Genomic DNA, 15883 nt, shown 5'->3' with positions numbered 1-15883 from the left:
GTGTGCATTGACAAGTTTTTTACATTATAGTGTAGTATATCTTGGGTTTAGATAAGTTGAGTTATAGAGTGGCTTTGCTACTTTGAGATGTATTTCTTTATTTAAGTTTAGTATTGAGATGGGTTTTTGTATAATTTAATTTGAAAGAAATGGTGTTTATAAAATTTTCTACTTTTAAAACACATCAGTTTAATGCTATTGTTCTTAAAGTGAAGGTTCTTTGGATATAAGATATTAAGGACATAAGAAAGACAGTGACAGGCGAAGGACAAGGAGCTAGATAGGGATCTATCTATCAATCTATCTAGCAATCTATCTAGCAATCTATTTAACAATCTATCTATCAATCTATCTATCTATCAATCTATCTATCAATCTATCTACCAATCTATCTATTAATCTATCAATCTATCTATCAATCTATCTATCATTCTATCTATCATTCTATCTATCAATTTTCATAAATATATCAAATAAATTTATAGTTTTTTAAAACAACTCAAAAAACACTTATGTTTCCCATTATATCCTTATCCCCTGAACCTTAACAATTATTGTGTAAATATTAAATTGATTAATAACATCTCCAACCCTCTTTTTGACTATTTAAATAATAAAAAGGTTTATAAACCATATCTTTTTAGCAATCACTTAATCTAATGTTTATTGAGTATGTAAAAACCTTGTTTCTTCCTTTCTATTTCTAAGCACATTTTACTACACTGATCAACCAAAAACTTCCTACTAACAAAAACATGCAGAAATAATGCCTTGATTTTATGGTATTTTGGGAGGGAAAAAGGAAAAAACAGGGAAAATCTGAACAGTTTTGTTTCTTATAATGTTTGTAGGGATATTTAACTTGTCATATATAGTTTAAACAATTTACTTACTGTTAAGGATTTATTTTATGATATAAAATTGCCAATTAATTTTTTATTAACCCATTAGTGCCGAGCGCCACTTTTATGGACCGATCAAGCTGAAAATCTCAGGGAAGCTTTATAATTATAAAAACGGAATTCCAATTTTTTTGTTTTGCTCTAGTGGCGTGCACAGGAAAGTTGCAAAAAAAACCGGTTCTGCGCGAGTAAAGAAACCTTTCGGCATTAATAACCGTTTTTGGCGTTTTTTGGTGCTTTCCCCCGGCATTAAAGCCCGTTTTCGACCTAAATACCCGGTTTTTTGGCCCAAAAAGTTAATTTTTGAACGCCCAAAGTGAGATGAACACTTTTTAAAACTACGATACGATCCGTAATTGAAAACTACATAACCTCATGTAATTGATAGAACTACAACTAACATACAAAACAATTTATATCACATTTAAGATTTTGGCTATAGGTACGGCCCTTTTCGGTTAAAAAAGCCCATTTCGAGGAAGTTTTTAAACTTTTGCTAATATTTGTATTGATAATAATGGGAGGGATATTGATAATGTAATTTTTGAACGTCCAAAGTGAATTATAGAGTAGCAACTATTCTAGTAGTATCAGTAATTGACAAATATATAAAAAAATATAATTTTTATTGATAAAGGAAAGACTAGAAAAGACTTATCACATATCTTTAACCTAAAGTATTTTAAAAATATCACAAACAAAAGAATAGAATAATACAGTAATATCAAGATAACAAAAATGGCCTAAAACCATCAAATTTGCATATCCCCCCCCCACCCCTTAAAAAAATATTTATGTAATAAAGTCTAAACCAAGATATATCTATCTATCTGTCCATCCAATTGTTGATTATCATTGGGAATCTACATAAATTTATCGGCCATTGTCTTATCCCTATATATCAGTCTATCTATCTATCTATCAATCCTTTTATTTATCTATATATCAATTATATTTATCATTGGGAAATAAAGAAATTTTTACATTTGAAGAGAATAATAAATGATAAATATCTAATATATCTAATGGTTGAAAAGTTAAAACCGGGTATCTTTACTCGCCTCGAGCAGGGCAATAAAACTAGCGGGTATTTTTACTCACGCCGAACCGGAGTTATATAGAACATAATTAAACGATAAAAAAATCATATAAAAAATAATAATTTGAATAAAACGATTTCACAAATGAATGTAGTTGCCAATAAACTTTAAATTTCACGAAAAAAATCACTAACTTTACTTCATAAACAAAAAAGTTAGAAGGGGTATTTTAAATCACCTTGTTTTTCTTGGTTCACCCATTTTCGATGAAAGATTGTGGCCAACCGAATAGATAGAAACGCTTCTCTCTGGGGGGAATTGAAAAACAGCACAGTAAAGGGTAGGCTCATGCGAGCATGATGTAATCCTGAAACTGAAAACCGTTTTTTTTTGGCATTTTCTGGAACTGGGCATTAAAAGCCGGTTCGTCACTAATGGGTTAACGTAGTAATTAGGTAATAAAGTTCTATTTTAAATTCGTATTATTAACAAGAAAATACCTCACTGTCTACAAAGGGTTGAACCTCAGAAGTTATTTAAAATAATAATATCCTTTTTTATTGTGTTGGACAAGAAATAGCCAACGTAGGAGAATTAGTTTACACTTTTATCAGACTGTTTATAAAGAAATATTGCAACTTTATTATTTACAAATTTGTAATTAAAGGTGGGCGAGAGATGGGCCAACTAAAGTTAATTGGATACTAATAAAAAAAAACTGTTTCTAGCTTTGTTATTGTATTTGGTTTTCAATAAAAAATATTGCTTATTTTATCAATTTCTAAGTAACTATACATTTGTTTAAAGCAAGGATAATGTTAGGAAAAATAGAGAACTATGTCAAAAAGTTTAGCTTTAGCTTTAGAAGGAAAAAAAGACAATTATTTACACATTATATATAGTACAGTAATTTTTTCCCCAATCTTGGACAAAATAAAAATCAGCGGAAAAAACCGTTTTTTAAGGAAATGAGAGACAGTTTTGCCCTATCTTTGAGATTTTATGAATAAGATGATGTTAAGGTTTGATAATCTAATGAGAAATTTTCTCGTTTACAGTCCCTTTAATTACCTAAACTAAAGAAACATATTCTTTTACATAAGGATTGTTGACATCCTTCAAACTTTGAAGATATTTGAAATTTACGTCACTTGAATTCATTTTTTAGGGCTTTGTCATTTGAATAAAAAATCATAGTTTTCACAAATCCTTTTACACCCTAAACTCCATGTAAAGATATTTTTTTTACAGCAAACCTAGTTTTATTCATAATCAAAACAGAAAATCAAATTGCAAAATTAAACCTTTTAAGATTTTCTCAGATAATCTTTCCTGCAAAGATTTCTGTAGCTATGACTAATATTTATCTATAGAAAAGAAATTAGAAATAAAACACTTGTACTCAGGTATAAAATAGTTGTGTATAATAAAATAAAATTAGTTTATACACTTGGTTGGAAATAATTAGATAATCAGATACAGTAAAGTATAATAAATTATTTAAATTACTAGCAGCTACGCCCCCTAGAGGCCTCTAGGGGCACTTGAGGAAGGGGTAGTCAAATTTGATAACCCAATTTCTTATTTTAGATTTTAAAAGAAAAAGTAAAAAAACATTTTGGGGGGTTGGAAATTTTTTTTTTTTTGTGAGGGTGGGGTGACCCCCTCCATCATTTTTAACTTTAGTTAAACAATTTTTTGGGAGGGGGGTATTTTTCATTTTTGGCGGGGTTGGGAGTGTCCCACCCCCAAGAAAATAGTTATAAACCTTCCTGGGACCTATGAGAAGCTACCCTGTTAAGGAGAACCAGATCGGTTCAGCGGTTAGCAAGATCCTTTGGTACAAACAAACATCCTGTTACTTTAGTATGAAGAAGATATATATATCCCAGGGATGCTTTACAAAATTTACTTAACCAAAACTAATTAGAATCAAACTTTTCTCAAAAAAGTTTTTGTGGCCAAGATGCAAAATATTTTTTTATTCAAATCAAAATTTTTAAAAGTATTATAATAAGAATAATACTATAAACTAAGATGTTGTTTTAGGAAATATGATTAAAAAGAATAATTTCAAAAAAAATCTTAATTTTTATGTTTTAGAAAATGATTATGAAGTTGTATGTTCTTGCCTTTCTGGCACATTATTCGGTTCTTGCTACAGGTACAGGTATTTAATTTAAGTTTAAAAATACTTAAATATAGATATTATATTTTATAAAAAAGTTTATTTTATTTCAGAAAGCACATGTATTGATGGATGGTCTCAAGATTCAGCAACAGGTTAACATTGTTTCCCATTACACAAAAAAGTAAAAATACATAGAAACATAAAATACATTTCAATTTGTAGGATCCTGTTTCCTGGTTTTTGCAGATGCCAGGATGCATGGTAATGATGCTAAAGAGTTGTGCAGAGCTATGGATGAAAAAGCTGTTCTTGCAATTCTTCACACAACTGATGAAAAGGAATTTGTTAAAAGTAATCATATTTTACATAATTTCAGAAGTAAATACTCTTACAACTTTCATAAAATAAATAAAAATAAGATTTAATGAAATCTGTGAGTGTTAACAAACTCAATAAAATGATAAAATTATTATTCTAGGTCTTCTGAAAAAAGAAAATCTCTCTGAACTGGATGGAGTTTGGGTAGCAGGGAATGAAGAATCTCAAGAAAACTGTTCTGCAGTAAAACTTTAGATTTATTTTCAAATATATGACATATACAAAGAAATTATTGCCAGATTTCTTTTATCCAATTAAAAATAATTGCTTACTTTTTGTTTTTTCTTGTAGATGTTGAAAGAATTTGATTATGAATTGAAAACTTACAGTTGTGAAAAGTTCCTTCCACCTGTTTGTGAGATAGAAAACAAAAATTAGATACATTGGTAAGAAATTTTAAATTTCTAAAATCCTATTATATAAAAAATGTAATATTCTATTAATTTCAGGAAAAGAAAAGCCTGTATGGATTACAAAAAAATGAATATACTTTTTGATATTTTTTGATCTTTAAAAAAATTGTAAAATGATATTATTGTTTAATTTTTGGTTTGCACAATAAATAGGTTGTTTTTGGAATCATTGTTTCTTTTGTTACATGATAGGTTCAAAATTATTTTTATTTTTTAAAGGGAAAAACAAAGAAGTAAAAAAATAAGAAATGTAATCAAAAGCATTAATTTTGTCTTTACCAAATGAATTATGTATTTTTTGAGATTAGTGAATTAGGAATTAAATTGTAATCCTATAAACCTTCATTTATTGATCAACATAAAATAGATATATAATTAGAATATTGACAACTTTTAAATTTCATGATCTTTGTCTTAGTCCTAATTAAGGATGTTCTTGATTTGAGTAATCTTGATTTTTATTTAGTTTTGTCCATTTTAAGATTTAATTAATAAATTTTCAAAATATTTTTTATTTCTTTTATATTTTTATATTATTTTTTTGCACACATTTAGGGAATTACAAATATTTTTCCTGAAGAAACTTCTGATTTAATCACTGAAAGCATAAGAACTATGTGGAAAATTGAATTTACTTTATTTTCTTAAAGGGCGATAATCAAATAAAAATATAATCATTTTTTTCTTATTTTTCAATATTTAATGATGTTTTTAATGGCATAACTAAAAATTCATAACTTCCTTTATCTGAGTAGAAAATAAAATAAGTCACATATTTAAAAACTAATAATAACTGTAAATACATTAAAAAGCAATTAAAGCCTTTTGAATTTTTTTTTCTGCTCATAAAATTTAAAATAGATAAAGGCTTCTAAAAGTGCTACTCATTTTCAATGAATCTTGGCTCATTAACCCTTACAGATCGGGGGGGGGGGTCATATTGACACCCCCTCTAGTTTTTTCAATGTCATTTTTTTTGTAGGTTTGATAAGAGAGTTGTGACTTCATGACTTTTTAAGTTTAGTAATTATACTTTGGCAAGAGTTGATCTTATAAGGATATCTTGTCTGTATCGGTCATGGCGTCCGGTCAAAGTCAGTAGGTGGCACCAAATTTAGATAAAATTCTAAATAAATCATAATTTCTTCATTATGACTTTTGTGTGTAAGATAGAGACTTAAAATTTTTTGAACATCTGAGAATAGTGGTGTTATGACCTTTTGACCATTTGACCGCTTCTTGACCGATTTTATGTTCTGCTTTTAATATGGACTTATATCATGTATATTGTGGCTTCTATTACAGCTAGAGACCTAAAAAATTTTGTGGTACATCCTTGAGCAATAATAAACTTCTGTGGGTAGTAAGGTCGTGACCGTTTGACCACTCCTTTACCGATTCTAAACTGATTTTCTATTTTTTACCTGTAATTTTGCCATTTTTAAGCTGCCTGCTCCGAGTTTCAAAACAGCTATAGACCAACCAAATTTTTATGTAGTCTTTTATTGTTATCAGAAACAGATAAATTTAATTGGCGCCGCCAACCACCGTTTAACCGCCGTAACTGCCGAAAATGGCGTTTTCCGTTGTTTGCCATTTTTCGGCGATGGTCAGAAAAAGTAATTTTTTGGTTATAAAAAATAAAAGTTCCACCTAAAATTTTGTGATCCTAGCTTCTAAATTGGCCGCTTTACAGCTGTTTTAATATTTAGCAGCTGGCCCCTAAAAAGCAGCTAAGGAGCGGTCTGACCGCTATGACTAGAAAAAGTAATATTTTCTAAATATGCACATGAACCACCAGAAAAATTTATGTCTCTAACTGTAACAGGAGCTGAGATAGAGTGGGGGTCAAATAAGCCCCCCCCCCCCCCCCATCTATTAAGGTGGGAATTGGGGCCCGATCTGTAAGGGTTAACTTATTGACTTCTTTAGAAATTGTCATAACATTAAATACAAATATTAAACTGCAAACATCAAGATTACAAAGTTTCTTAGCCGGATTATTGTCAGTAACAAGGATTACAACTTCCATAAGGGTATCAACAAAAACAACAAAAAAACAGATGCTTAAATATATGAGGAGTCATTTTAGATAATTCTAAAGCAAATTTAATTTCAGCAATACATCTACCAGTCCACATACCTATTTAAAACATTGATACAATTAGACAAAAAAGTAATGTAAGAAATTATTCTTCTTGCCCTTTCAACTATAGTTATTTTTTAAAACATTTCAGACAGAAGGTCAGATGGACATTGAAAGTGGTATTTTAAATTATAGAGTACTTTTGCTGCTAAAAATAGATGCCTTTTTTCTTAGAAAAGCTGAGAAAATCCATTGTAAAAATCAACTGCTTAAAATCTGTCTGGTTGCGATGCATTTTTTATGCCTGATTCATATTGATGGAAATTTTGCAAGAAGTTCAAACGTTTAAGCTTTGTAGGAGTATAGAAAACTAGTTGTAAAAAGTAGAGGGGGGGGGGGTATTCCTACTAGGGGCTTGAGGATCAAAAGACCCCCAAAAACTAAAGATATGAGTTTTGACCTTATTTTTAAAGATATCAACCTGATTTTTAAAAAAATATTTTGTACATAACTGAACTAAGTAACCATTACACATTTCTTTTTGAGACTTTCCTTCTAGGGGCTAGTGGAGCAAAAGACCCTCCAAAACATTTAAAATATTAGTTACGGGCTAATATTTGAAGATATCAACCTAATTTTTTTAAAGAAAACTTTTTTAAAATAACTGAACTAAGAAACCTTTACAGATTTCAATTTGGGACTTCCTTCTAGGGGTTAGTGGGGCAAAAGACCAAAAAACTAAAGAAATCAGTTTTAAGCTTATGTTTAAAGATATTAGGCTGATTTTTTAATGAAACTTTTTTTACATAACTGAACTACGTAGCCACAACAGATTTTTTAAAAATCAGGTTGATATCTTTAAAAATTAGGTCAAAACTAAATTTAAGGGGTCTTTTGCCCAACTAGCCTCAAGGAGGAAAGTTGGTTGATCAACAATAATTTTTAAATTAAATATAGGCCCACAAAAGTTTTATCCTAAGGTTTGCTCCATTTATCTCAAATCGTTTCTGAGAAACACCCTATAGTATAATTCACCTGCCTTACCCCCAAATTAGGGGGTTTGGAGGTGGGTGGGTGGTTAACGATAGTTCTAAAAGCAAATATAGGCCTACAAAAGTTTTATCCTAAGGTTTGGTCCATATATCTCCAGTCCTTTCTGAGAAACACTCATATAGTATAATCCACCAGCCCCTCCCCCCTCTAAATTAGGGGTTTGGGGGTGGGTGGGTGGTCATCAATAGTTCTAAAAGCAAATATAGGCCTACAAAAGTTTTTATCCTATGGTTTGCTCCATTTATCTCAAGTCGTTTCTGAGAAATATAATAAATAATATAGTATAATCCACCTGCCAACCCCCCCAAAAAAAAATTTTGGTGGGGGGTGGGGGGTCGACGGTAATCTTAAGTAACCCCCTCCCCCCTGCCCATATGTTAATAGTGCACATCCTCCTTTAGTAATAGAAATCACAAATAAGGATTAGTACAACAAAAAAATTGATTTTATAAAAGCAGATAAAGTTATATTATGTACACTGGAGAAATGACATCAATAATAAGAACTTAACTATTGTCAAAAATGATACTGAGTAAATGAACAGTATATTGTTAAAACACCTATTAGTAGTTGATTAGATAATGGTCGAGAAAAAACAAGTATAAATTAGGGGATGGGGGGGGGGGACATTTTATATTATAGGCATTAACACTTGGAAGAAAAGTTATAACTTAAGACCTATATTATGAAGGACAATTTTATATATCAAGCAGTTAGAAAGATCCTCTATTTCACACAGACAAACATTGTTATTACTTTATTATAAGGATAAATCCGTATGATATTTTTGTGGATATTTAACTGCTCTAGGTAAATATGCTTGGATAATTAACTACTCTTGGGGCATTCATGGATATTTAAGTACATATGAGACATAACTTGTTTTAAAGATTTTAAATAAAAAAGTAAAGGTTTATTAAAACAATCTATTTGATAAAATATTTAAAATAAAGTATCCAAAAACAATTAAAATATTTAATCACAAAAATAAAAATTCAAATATTCTTAGGCCATCAATCATCATCCTGTAATATATAAAACTTTTATTACCTCTAAATCAGATTATCCTTTATATTTTTATATTTATAATACCTGATCATTATCCATTTGGGTTGTGTTGGGTTTACTATAATAAAATCATTAAATAAATTGAACCATATCATAATAAAATCTGATTTTTATGTTTGAAAAAGAAAACTTTTGAAAAATAAATTACCATTTGTTTTTGACATACAGGTTGGAAACTGCCATAACATGCAAAATCATTCCAACGATATTGATATGAAGAACTAACATAAGGACCCCACATCTAAAAAGCCATATAATAATTAATATAATAAAAAAGGTAATTTTATTTCTCTAAAAATATTTTTTATGTCTAGGGTAAGTTAGGCAAAAAAGAGTCTTGTATTAAAATGGAATTGCAGCAGCTTTTCTTAAAAATTCAAAATAAGGGTTGTTGGTATGTGAAAAGTTTTAGAGAAGAATTACATGCACTGAAATATACATTTACCCCTAAGCAATGTTCATTTCCATTCCAGTTATTAGGTTCTCCAGGTGCCCAGTATGATCCAGGAAAATATGATCCATCATTCCAATAAAAGTAGGTTACATCAAAAGAGTTTCCTCCCAACCAAACTGCTGATGTCACTCTTTTTGCTGCTACAAGACCTTAATAGATTATAAGATAAAAGTTTCATTAAGATACATTGTAAAATATAAGAACAGTTTTAAGATGCAACCTGCAAAAAAATTAAGAAAACTATTGGTGTTGTTGACATATTCAGGTATGGTTTATAATATCCTAAACAAATAAATGATACCTGTAGGTAATAGGAAAATAATAAAAATTTATAAAAATTGATATACAAGTTATTAGAATATAAATTGCCATTTGGAACAGTTTTAAAGATAAATTTGATTTATTAGAAATTTGATAAAAAATATTGCTGAATTGAAATATGGTTGGCAATTTATTTTTCTAATTAGATAAAAACCTCAATTCAGCCCGTATTACTTTTTAAGATTAATTTGAGCTCTGCTTGTCATTTCTATACTATGGTATATCTTATGTTTCACATCATAGTTAATTTATCATTAATAAATCAAGTTGCATTTTCCAACCTTTTTCTCACTTTTCAACGTATATCATGGACTACAAATAGCAAACATAGGATCTTTCCAAATATTAGAGCTTATGATAATACATAGAATTTTTTACATACACATTATTTGCACTCCCGTAAGTCATGAAAAAGATGTTGTAAATAGCAAAAACATTTTCTTACCTGCTACAAAGTTTTGATCTGATTGTCCATTTATAGATGCAAGCTCAGCACCTTCTTGAAAGCAATTTCTTACTGCGGTTGTCCATTTCACTGGCACATTCAATATTTTGAAGCATTTTCCTGTATTCAGACAAGCATATTAAAATATCAAAAGCTTTTACTTCAATTTATATACTAGGATCTAATTGTAATTACAAAACCTGTATAGATATTTCCAGACCATCCATTTGTAGTATCACAAGTTCCTTCAAAATGATTAACTAGTTTAATAGATTTTATAATATGTATATTTATGTATATTTTCTAGTAGTAAAGTTGTGTCTAATTATCATTTTGTAGTTAATATTCTTTGATGTTACCCTTCCATTTTTTTTTATGATATAAAATTAAGGCCTTAAAGATTTTACCTTGTGCATTGACTGGAAATAGTATGACAAAGGCACACAACAGGAATAACATTTTCTGAATATGTTTTTGAAATTTAAATAGTGTATTGCTTGTATTATTTATATTAAAACATCGTATTACTCCATCAGAGTATAAGATATCTTTTTATAATGATTAATTTTATGAACAACTTTGTTGGTCTATGAGTTGGTAAGTAAAATTAAAAAAAGTTCAATACTGTTTATAAAAATTACAACACCATTTAAACAGAGATTTAAATATGCATATGATTTCTCAAACACAAAAAAATGTAATACTTTGGCATATAATATAATAAACTTATTCAGAAATATTTGGGATTTCCAGACAAAGATCAACCTATCAAAGGATTGCTTATCTAGTTGTTTTTGCCTTATCCGAGAATTAATGAATTTGATAAAAAAAAAGGATCAGTCATAGCATTAGAGTGTTTTGAACAACTGATCTGGTATAGGAAAATACATCATAAAGTAAAAAGCAAAAGTTATAAAGCTTACCAATCAAGTTAAGATTTGGCTCTAAACTGATGATTTTTCAATTATTGGCCTTGATTTTATACAAACAAACAAGTGTTCTTGATAATTACAATCTCAGCAAAGCAAATTCTGTAAAAAGTCTTATTATAATCTCACTGGAATTTAAAGATTTTTGTTTCAAATTGCAAGTTAAAAAGATTAATTTAAAAAGAAAATTTTTTCTAATTATTATAATTATACAAACTGGTAATTTAAAAAAAAACATCTAGGTGGCCAAAAAATTAGTTTAATTAAATATGCATCACCCATTATATAGTACCGAAGCTCCCCCCTGTCGTCAGAATTGCATGAAATTTTAAACACAGCTTCCTTAAGGAATTGTAAGACATTTGTATTTTTAGATTTTTTGATTTGTGGCATACACATTTCAACGCATCTGGACTAATCATTTTTCCTATGCGTCTATTTTGTACCATATCAGAATAATCATCTTAGGCTTTTGCTGTATAATCTATAAGTTGCTTCGCCCCTAACCTATAGGGAGGGTGGGGAATATCAGAAAAATAGCATAAAACCATCCAAAGATATTTATAAAGCTGTCCTGATAAGTAAAACCAATTCAGACCCGCAATTTCTATAATCTTTAGCTTCAGACAAAAACCTTACTACTTTATAGTATGGAACACTATACTAGCAGCGGCTAGGCCCCTACAGGCATCCAGAGACTCTTGGTTTGGGGGGGGAGTCAAACCCCCTCTTCAATTAGAGTTTTTTAAAGAAAAAGTTTAAAAAAATTTTAGAGGGGTTTATTATTATCTTGGGGTGATTTCTCCTAGGGCGGTTGTGGTAGCCTTCCTTTAAAATAGTTATAAACCTTACCAGGTCCTCTGAGAAGCAACCATGTAAAGGAGAACCATATCGTTTCAGTGGTCAGTAAGATCCCTTAGTACACACAGACACATGTAGAATGTATATCCTGTTACTTTATTATAAGGATACATAACACAGATACTCAGGATATAAACAGTGTCTGTCTGTACGTCCATTCGTCTGTATAAAACAATTCAGAATATAATTATTTGGTACTAGTGGCTACGCCCCTAGAGGCCTTTAGGGGCACTTTAGAGGGGGAGAGGTCATTGAATTCAACAACAATATTTTTTTATTTTAGATTTAAAAAGATTTAATTTCATTAAGTTAATTCTATTTTTTCTTGTGTTGGGGGGTCTTTTTAAAGTGGCGATTTTTCTTTGGAGGGTGGAGGTAACCTCCCCAAAAATAGTTGTAAACCTTTCAAGGACCTAAGAGAAGCTACATAGTAAAAAAAGAAGCATACCAGTTAAGAATATACACAGAGAGATATCCTTTCACTTTATTTCAATGCTTTAGCAAAGAAATATGATTTTGTCGACAATTATATTGAACAACCCAATTCATGACAAAGTATATCAATTTATCGGCCATTGACTTATTACTTTAGATCCCTAACAAATACATTTCTTAGTTGTAGATTAGTTGTTAATTATTTGGATGCAATTATATATATACATTACAGACGGACGGATGTACAGACAGACCATAATTGTAGAGTATCTGCGCTATTTTTATGAATTCCTTAACAGCTAGGCTGCAATAAAAATTACAGAAGTAGAAACATGTTTACAGTCTTTAATTGGCTGTAATTTTGGATATATAGACAGACATACATACATTCCCTAGTTGTAAGGTAGCTATTATTTATTTGGATGCAATTATGGAAATACAGACAGGTGGACATACAGACAGACCCTAGTTGTAGAATATCTGTGCTACTATTTTTATATCCTTAAAATAAAGTAACAGGTTATTGTATGTCTTTGTGTGTGTGTACCAAAGGACCTTGCTAACTACTGAACCTATAAGGTGCTCCTTTACATGGTAGCTTTTACTAGGTACTGGTAAGGTTTATAAGTATTTTGAAGGAGGGTACCTCCACCCTCCCAAGAGAAATCACCAATAGAAAATAAAACCCCCCCAAAATTTTTTTAAAAAGCTTTTTCTTAAAAAAAGGGAAGCTTTATAAATACCTTGGGATGGTTTTATGCTATTTTCCTGACATCCCCCACCCGCCCTAGAGGTTAGGGGCGAAGCAACTAATAGATTATACAGCAAAAGCCTAAGATGATTAGTCCGATATGGTACAAAATAGACGCATAGGAAAAATGATTAGTCTGGATGTGTCAAAACGACGCACAAAAATTTATTAAAAAAAAAGTATGTAAACTAACTAAAATTAAAGAAAACTTAGCAGAAACTAAAAATATATAATAAATGCTATAATTATTTTAAAAAAAGTATGTTTTAATTCTTTAAAAGAAAAAAAGTTAGGCCTGGTGTGGAAATTTTTTCCACTTCTGCCATGAAAATATAATTTCAACTGGTCATTGAATGAAGTGAGAACCCAAGCAATGTAGAGAACAAAACTTGAAGCTCTATTCAGTTATTTACAAACATTTACAAAGGACAGCATAAAAAAAATAGAGTGTTAGTATATTAGGAAAATAAACAAATCTCAATGTGCTTCACTTTAACATTTTTGTATAATCACATTTAATTTAGCAAGATATGAATAAATTGAAATAATCAATGAAACAAGGATGACAACATCCATAAGTAGCGAAGCACAAAAAATAAAATCATAGATGGTAATAATACCTACAAGTAGATTTAAAGTGTATTTGTTAAAATCAAGAATAGATTTATTGAAGAAAATAAACACAAAACCCTGTTTTTTTTTGTATAATGGTCATGGCCAAAGCAAATTACATAAAAGATGCTCATAACAATGGAAAAAATTATTTTGATACTGATATCCCAAAAAAGTTTTAAATCGGACCAAAAACACCAAAGATATGGGGAAATATGTAAACATATAAAAATAGCAAAAACCTGCTAAAAGGCAGTCTGACCGCCATGCTTGTTTTCTTAAAATGACAGGAAATTTAATTTTAAATCCTTAACTATATATATCAAAAATATGGAAAAATTTTAAAATAGCCAAATTCCTGCAAAAAGGAAATCTGACCGCCATGGTTGTTTTCTTTAAACAACAGGAAATTTAATTTTAATATGTATAACTGAAAATTTTTTGGAAATCGTACCATAAACACCAAAGATATGGAGAAAAATGTGAAAAATACAAAAATAGCCTAAAACCTGCTGAAAGGCAGTCTGACCGTCATAGTTGTTTTCATTAAAGGACAGGAAATTTAATTTTGATATCTATAACTAAAAAGATTTTGGAAATCGGACCATAAACACCAAAGATATGGAGAAAAATGTGAAAAATACAAAAATAGCCTATAACCTGCTTAAAGGCAGTCTGACCGTCATAGCTGATTTCATTAAACGACTGGAAATTTAGTTTTGAAAATCGCACCATAAATACTGAAGATATGGAGAAAAATATGAAAAATAGCCTAAAACCTGCTAAAAAGCGGTCCTAGCGCCATCAATGTTTTGTACTTAATTGTGCTCCTTAATGATGTGAATGTTGCAAAAAAATTTCAGTATTCTATCTTTTATAGGAGCTGAGTAAATCCCATCCCCCCCGCATAGCGTTACGGACTGACAGACTGATGGACGGACGGACGGACAGATGAACAAAGCGAATTATAGAGTAGCTTCGCTTCTAAAAAAGTATATGAAAACTAAATCTCACTTACTTCAGAAAAAAGTATTAATTAATATATTTTTAGTAGCGAAGTCAGTCCGTCAGTCAGTCCGTAACGCTATGGTTGAAATGGGATATACTCAGCTCCTATAAAAGATAGAATGCTGAAATTTTTTGACAACATTCCTATTATTAAGGAGCACAATTAACTATAAAACATCAATGGTGGTCGGACTGCCTTTAAGCAGGTTTTATGCTATTTTTGTATTTTTCACATTTTTCTCCATATCTTTGGTGTTTATGGTCCGATTTCCAAAATTTTTTCAGTTATAGATATCAAAATTAAATTTCCTGTTGATTAAAGAAAACAACTTTGACGGTCAGACTGCCTTTCAGCAGGTTTTTAGGCTATTTTTGTATTTTTCATATTTTTCTCCATGTCTCTGGTGCTTATGGTCCGATTTCCAGAATTTTTTCAGTTAAAGATATCAAACTTAAATTTCCTCTTGTTTAAAGTAAACAACCATGAGAGTCAGACTGACTTTTTGAACGCTTTTAGCTATTTTTTTAATTTTTCCCTTATTTTTCCATTTCTCTTATGTAGGTAGGATATATTCCGATTTTCCAAATTTTTAAGTTCAGGATATAAAAATTAAATTTCATGTCGTTTTAAGAAAAGAAAAAACATGGCGGTCAGACTGACTTTTAGTAGGTATTTAGCTATTTTTATATGATTTACATATTTCACCATATTTGGTCCAATTTTAAAACTTTTTTGGGATATCAGAATAAAAATTATTTTTCCCATCTTTATGTAATTTACTTTGACCGTCATCATTATACAAAATAAAACAAGGTTTTATGTTTATTTTCTCCAATAAATCTATTCTTGATTTTAACAAATACACTTTAAATCTACTTGTAGGTATTACCATCCATGATTTTTTGTGCTTCGCTACTTAAGGATGTTGTCATCCTTGTTTCTTCCTTATTTGGGGGAATTACAAAGTTTTTATCAAAAAAATAACTGCAAGTGCC

At 29.8% G+C, this 15883-nt stretch overlaps 2 protein-coding genes across 6 annotated transcripts; one reads left to right on the top strand and one right to left on the bottom strand.

Annotated features, from left to right (window-relative positions):
- The first annotated feature begins 3381 nt into the window (after nucleotides 1-3381).
- Nucleotides 3382-5030, top strand: LOC145334356 (uncharacterized). 5 transcript variants are annotated; one of them, XM_080179792.1, is made up of 7 exons: nucleotides 3382-3428; nucleotides 4046-4106; nucleotides 4184-4225; nucleotides 4296-4424; nucleotides 4552-4634; nucleotides 4743-4837; nucleotides 4901-5030. In XM_080179792.1, the coding sequence occupies exons 2-6, from the start codon at nucleotides 4049-4051 to the stop codon at nucleotides 4827-4829; spliced, it is 399 nt and encodes a 132-aa protein (XP_080035918.1). In that variant the 5' UTR covers nucleotides 3382-3428; nucleotides 4046-4048; the 3' UTR covers nucleotides 4830-4837; nucleotides 4901-5030. The 5 variants fall into 5 exon arrangements, with proteins under 5 accessions (XP_080035918.1, XP_080035913.1, XP_080035917.1 ...); XM_080179787.1 differs by having other exon boundaries at nucleotides 3388-3428; nucleotides 4046-4112; XM_080179793.1 differs by having other exon boundaries at nucleotides 3393-3423.
- Nucleotides 5031-8931: 3901 nt separating this feature from the next.
- On the bottom strand, nucleotides 8932-11234 carry LOC145334619 (ladderlectin-like). The gene is made up of 8 exons (XM_080180148.1): nucleotides 11215-11234; nucleotides 10699-10753; nucleotides 10492-10536; nucleotides 10292-10411; nucleotides 9517-9674; nucleotides 9220-9312; nucleotides 9096-9129; nucleotides 8932-9028 (listed from the first exon to the last, which is right to left on the bottom strand). The coding sequence occupies exons 2-7, from the start codon at nucleotides 10748-10750 to the stop codon at nucleotides 9127-9129; spliced, it is 471 nt and encodes a 156-aa protein (XP_080036274.1). The 5' UTR covers nucleotides 10751-10753; nucleotides 11215-11234; the 3' UTR covers nucleotides 8932-9028; nucleotides 9096-9126.
- Nucleotides 11235-15883: the final 4649 nt, after the last annotated feature.

This window comes from Acartia tonsa, chromosome 12, assembly GCF_053477335.1.
Source record: "Acartia tonsa isolate MP-2025a chromosome 12, ASM5347733v1, whole genome shotgun sequence".
Taxonomy (NCBI): Eukaryota; Metazoa; Arthropoda; class Copepoda; order Calanoida; family Acartiidae; genus Acartia; species Acartia tonsa.
The sequence above is the reverse complement of the archived record's forward strand: the minus strand, read 5'-3'. Positions and strand labels throughout refer to the sequence as shown.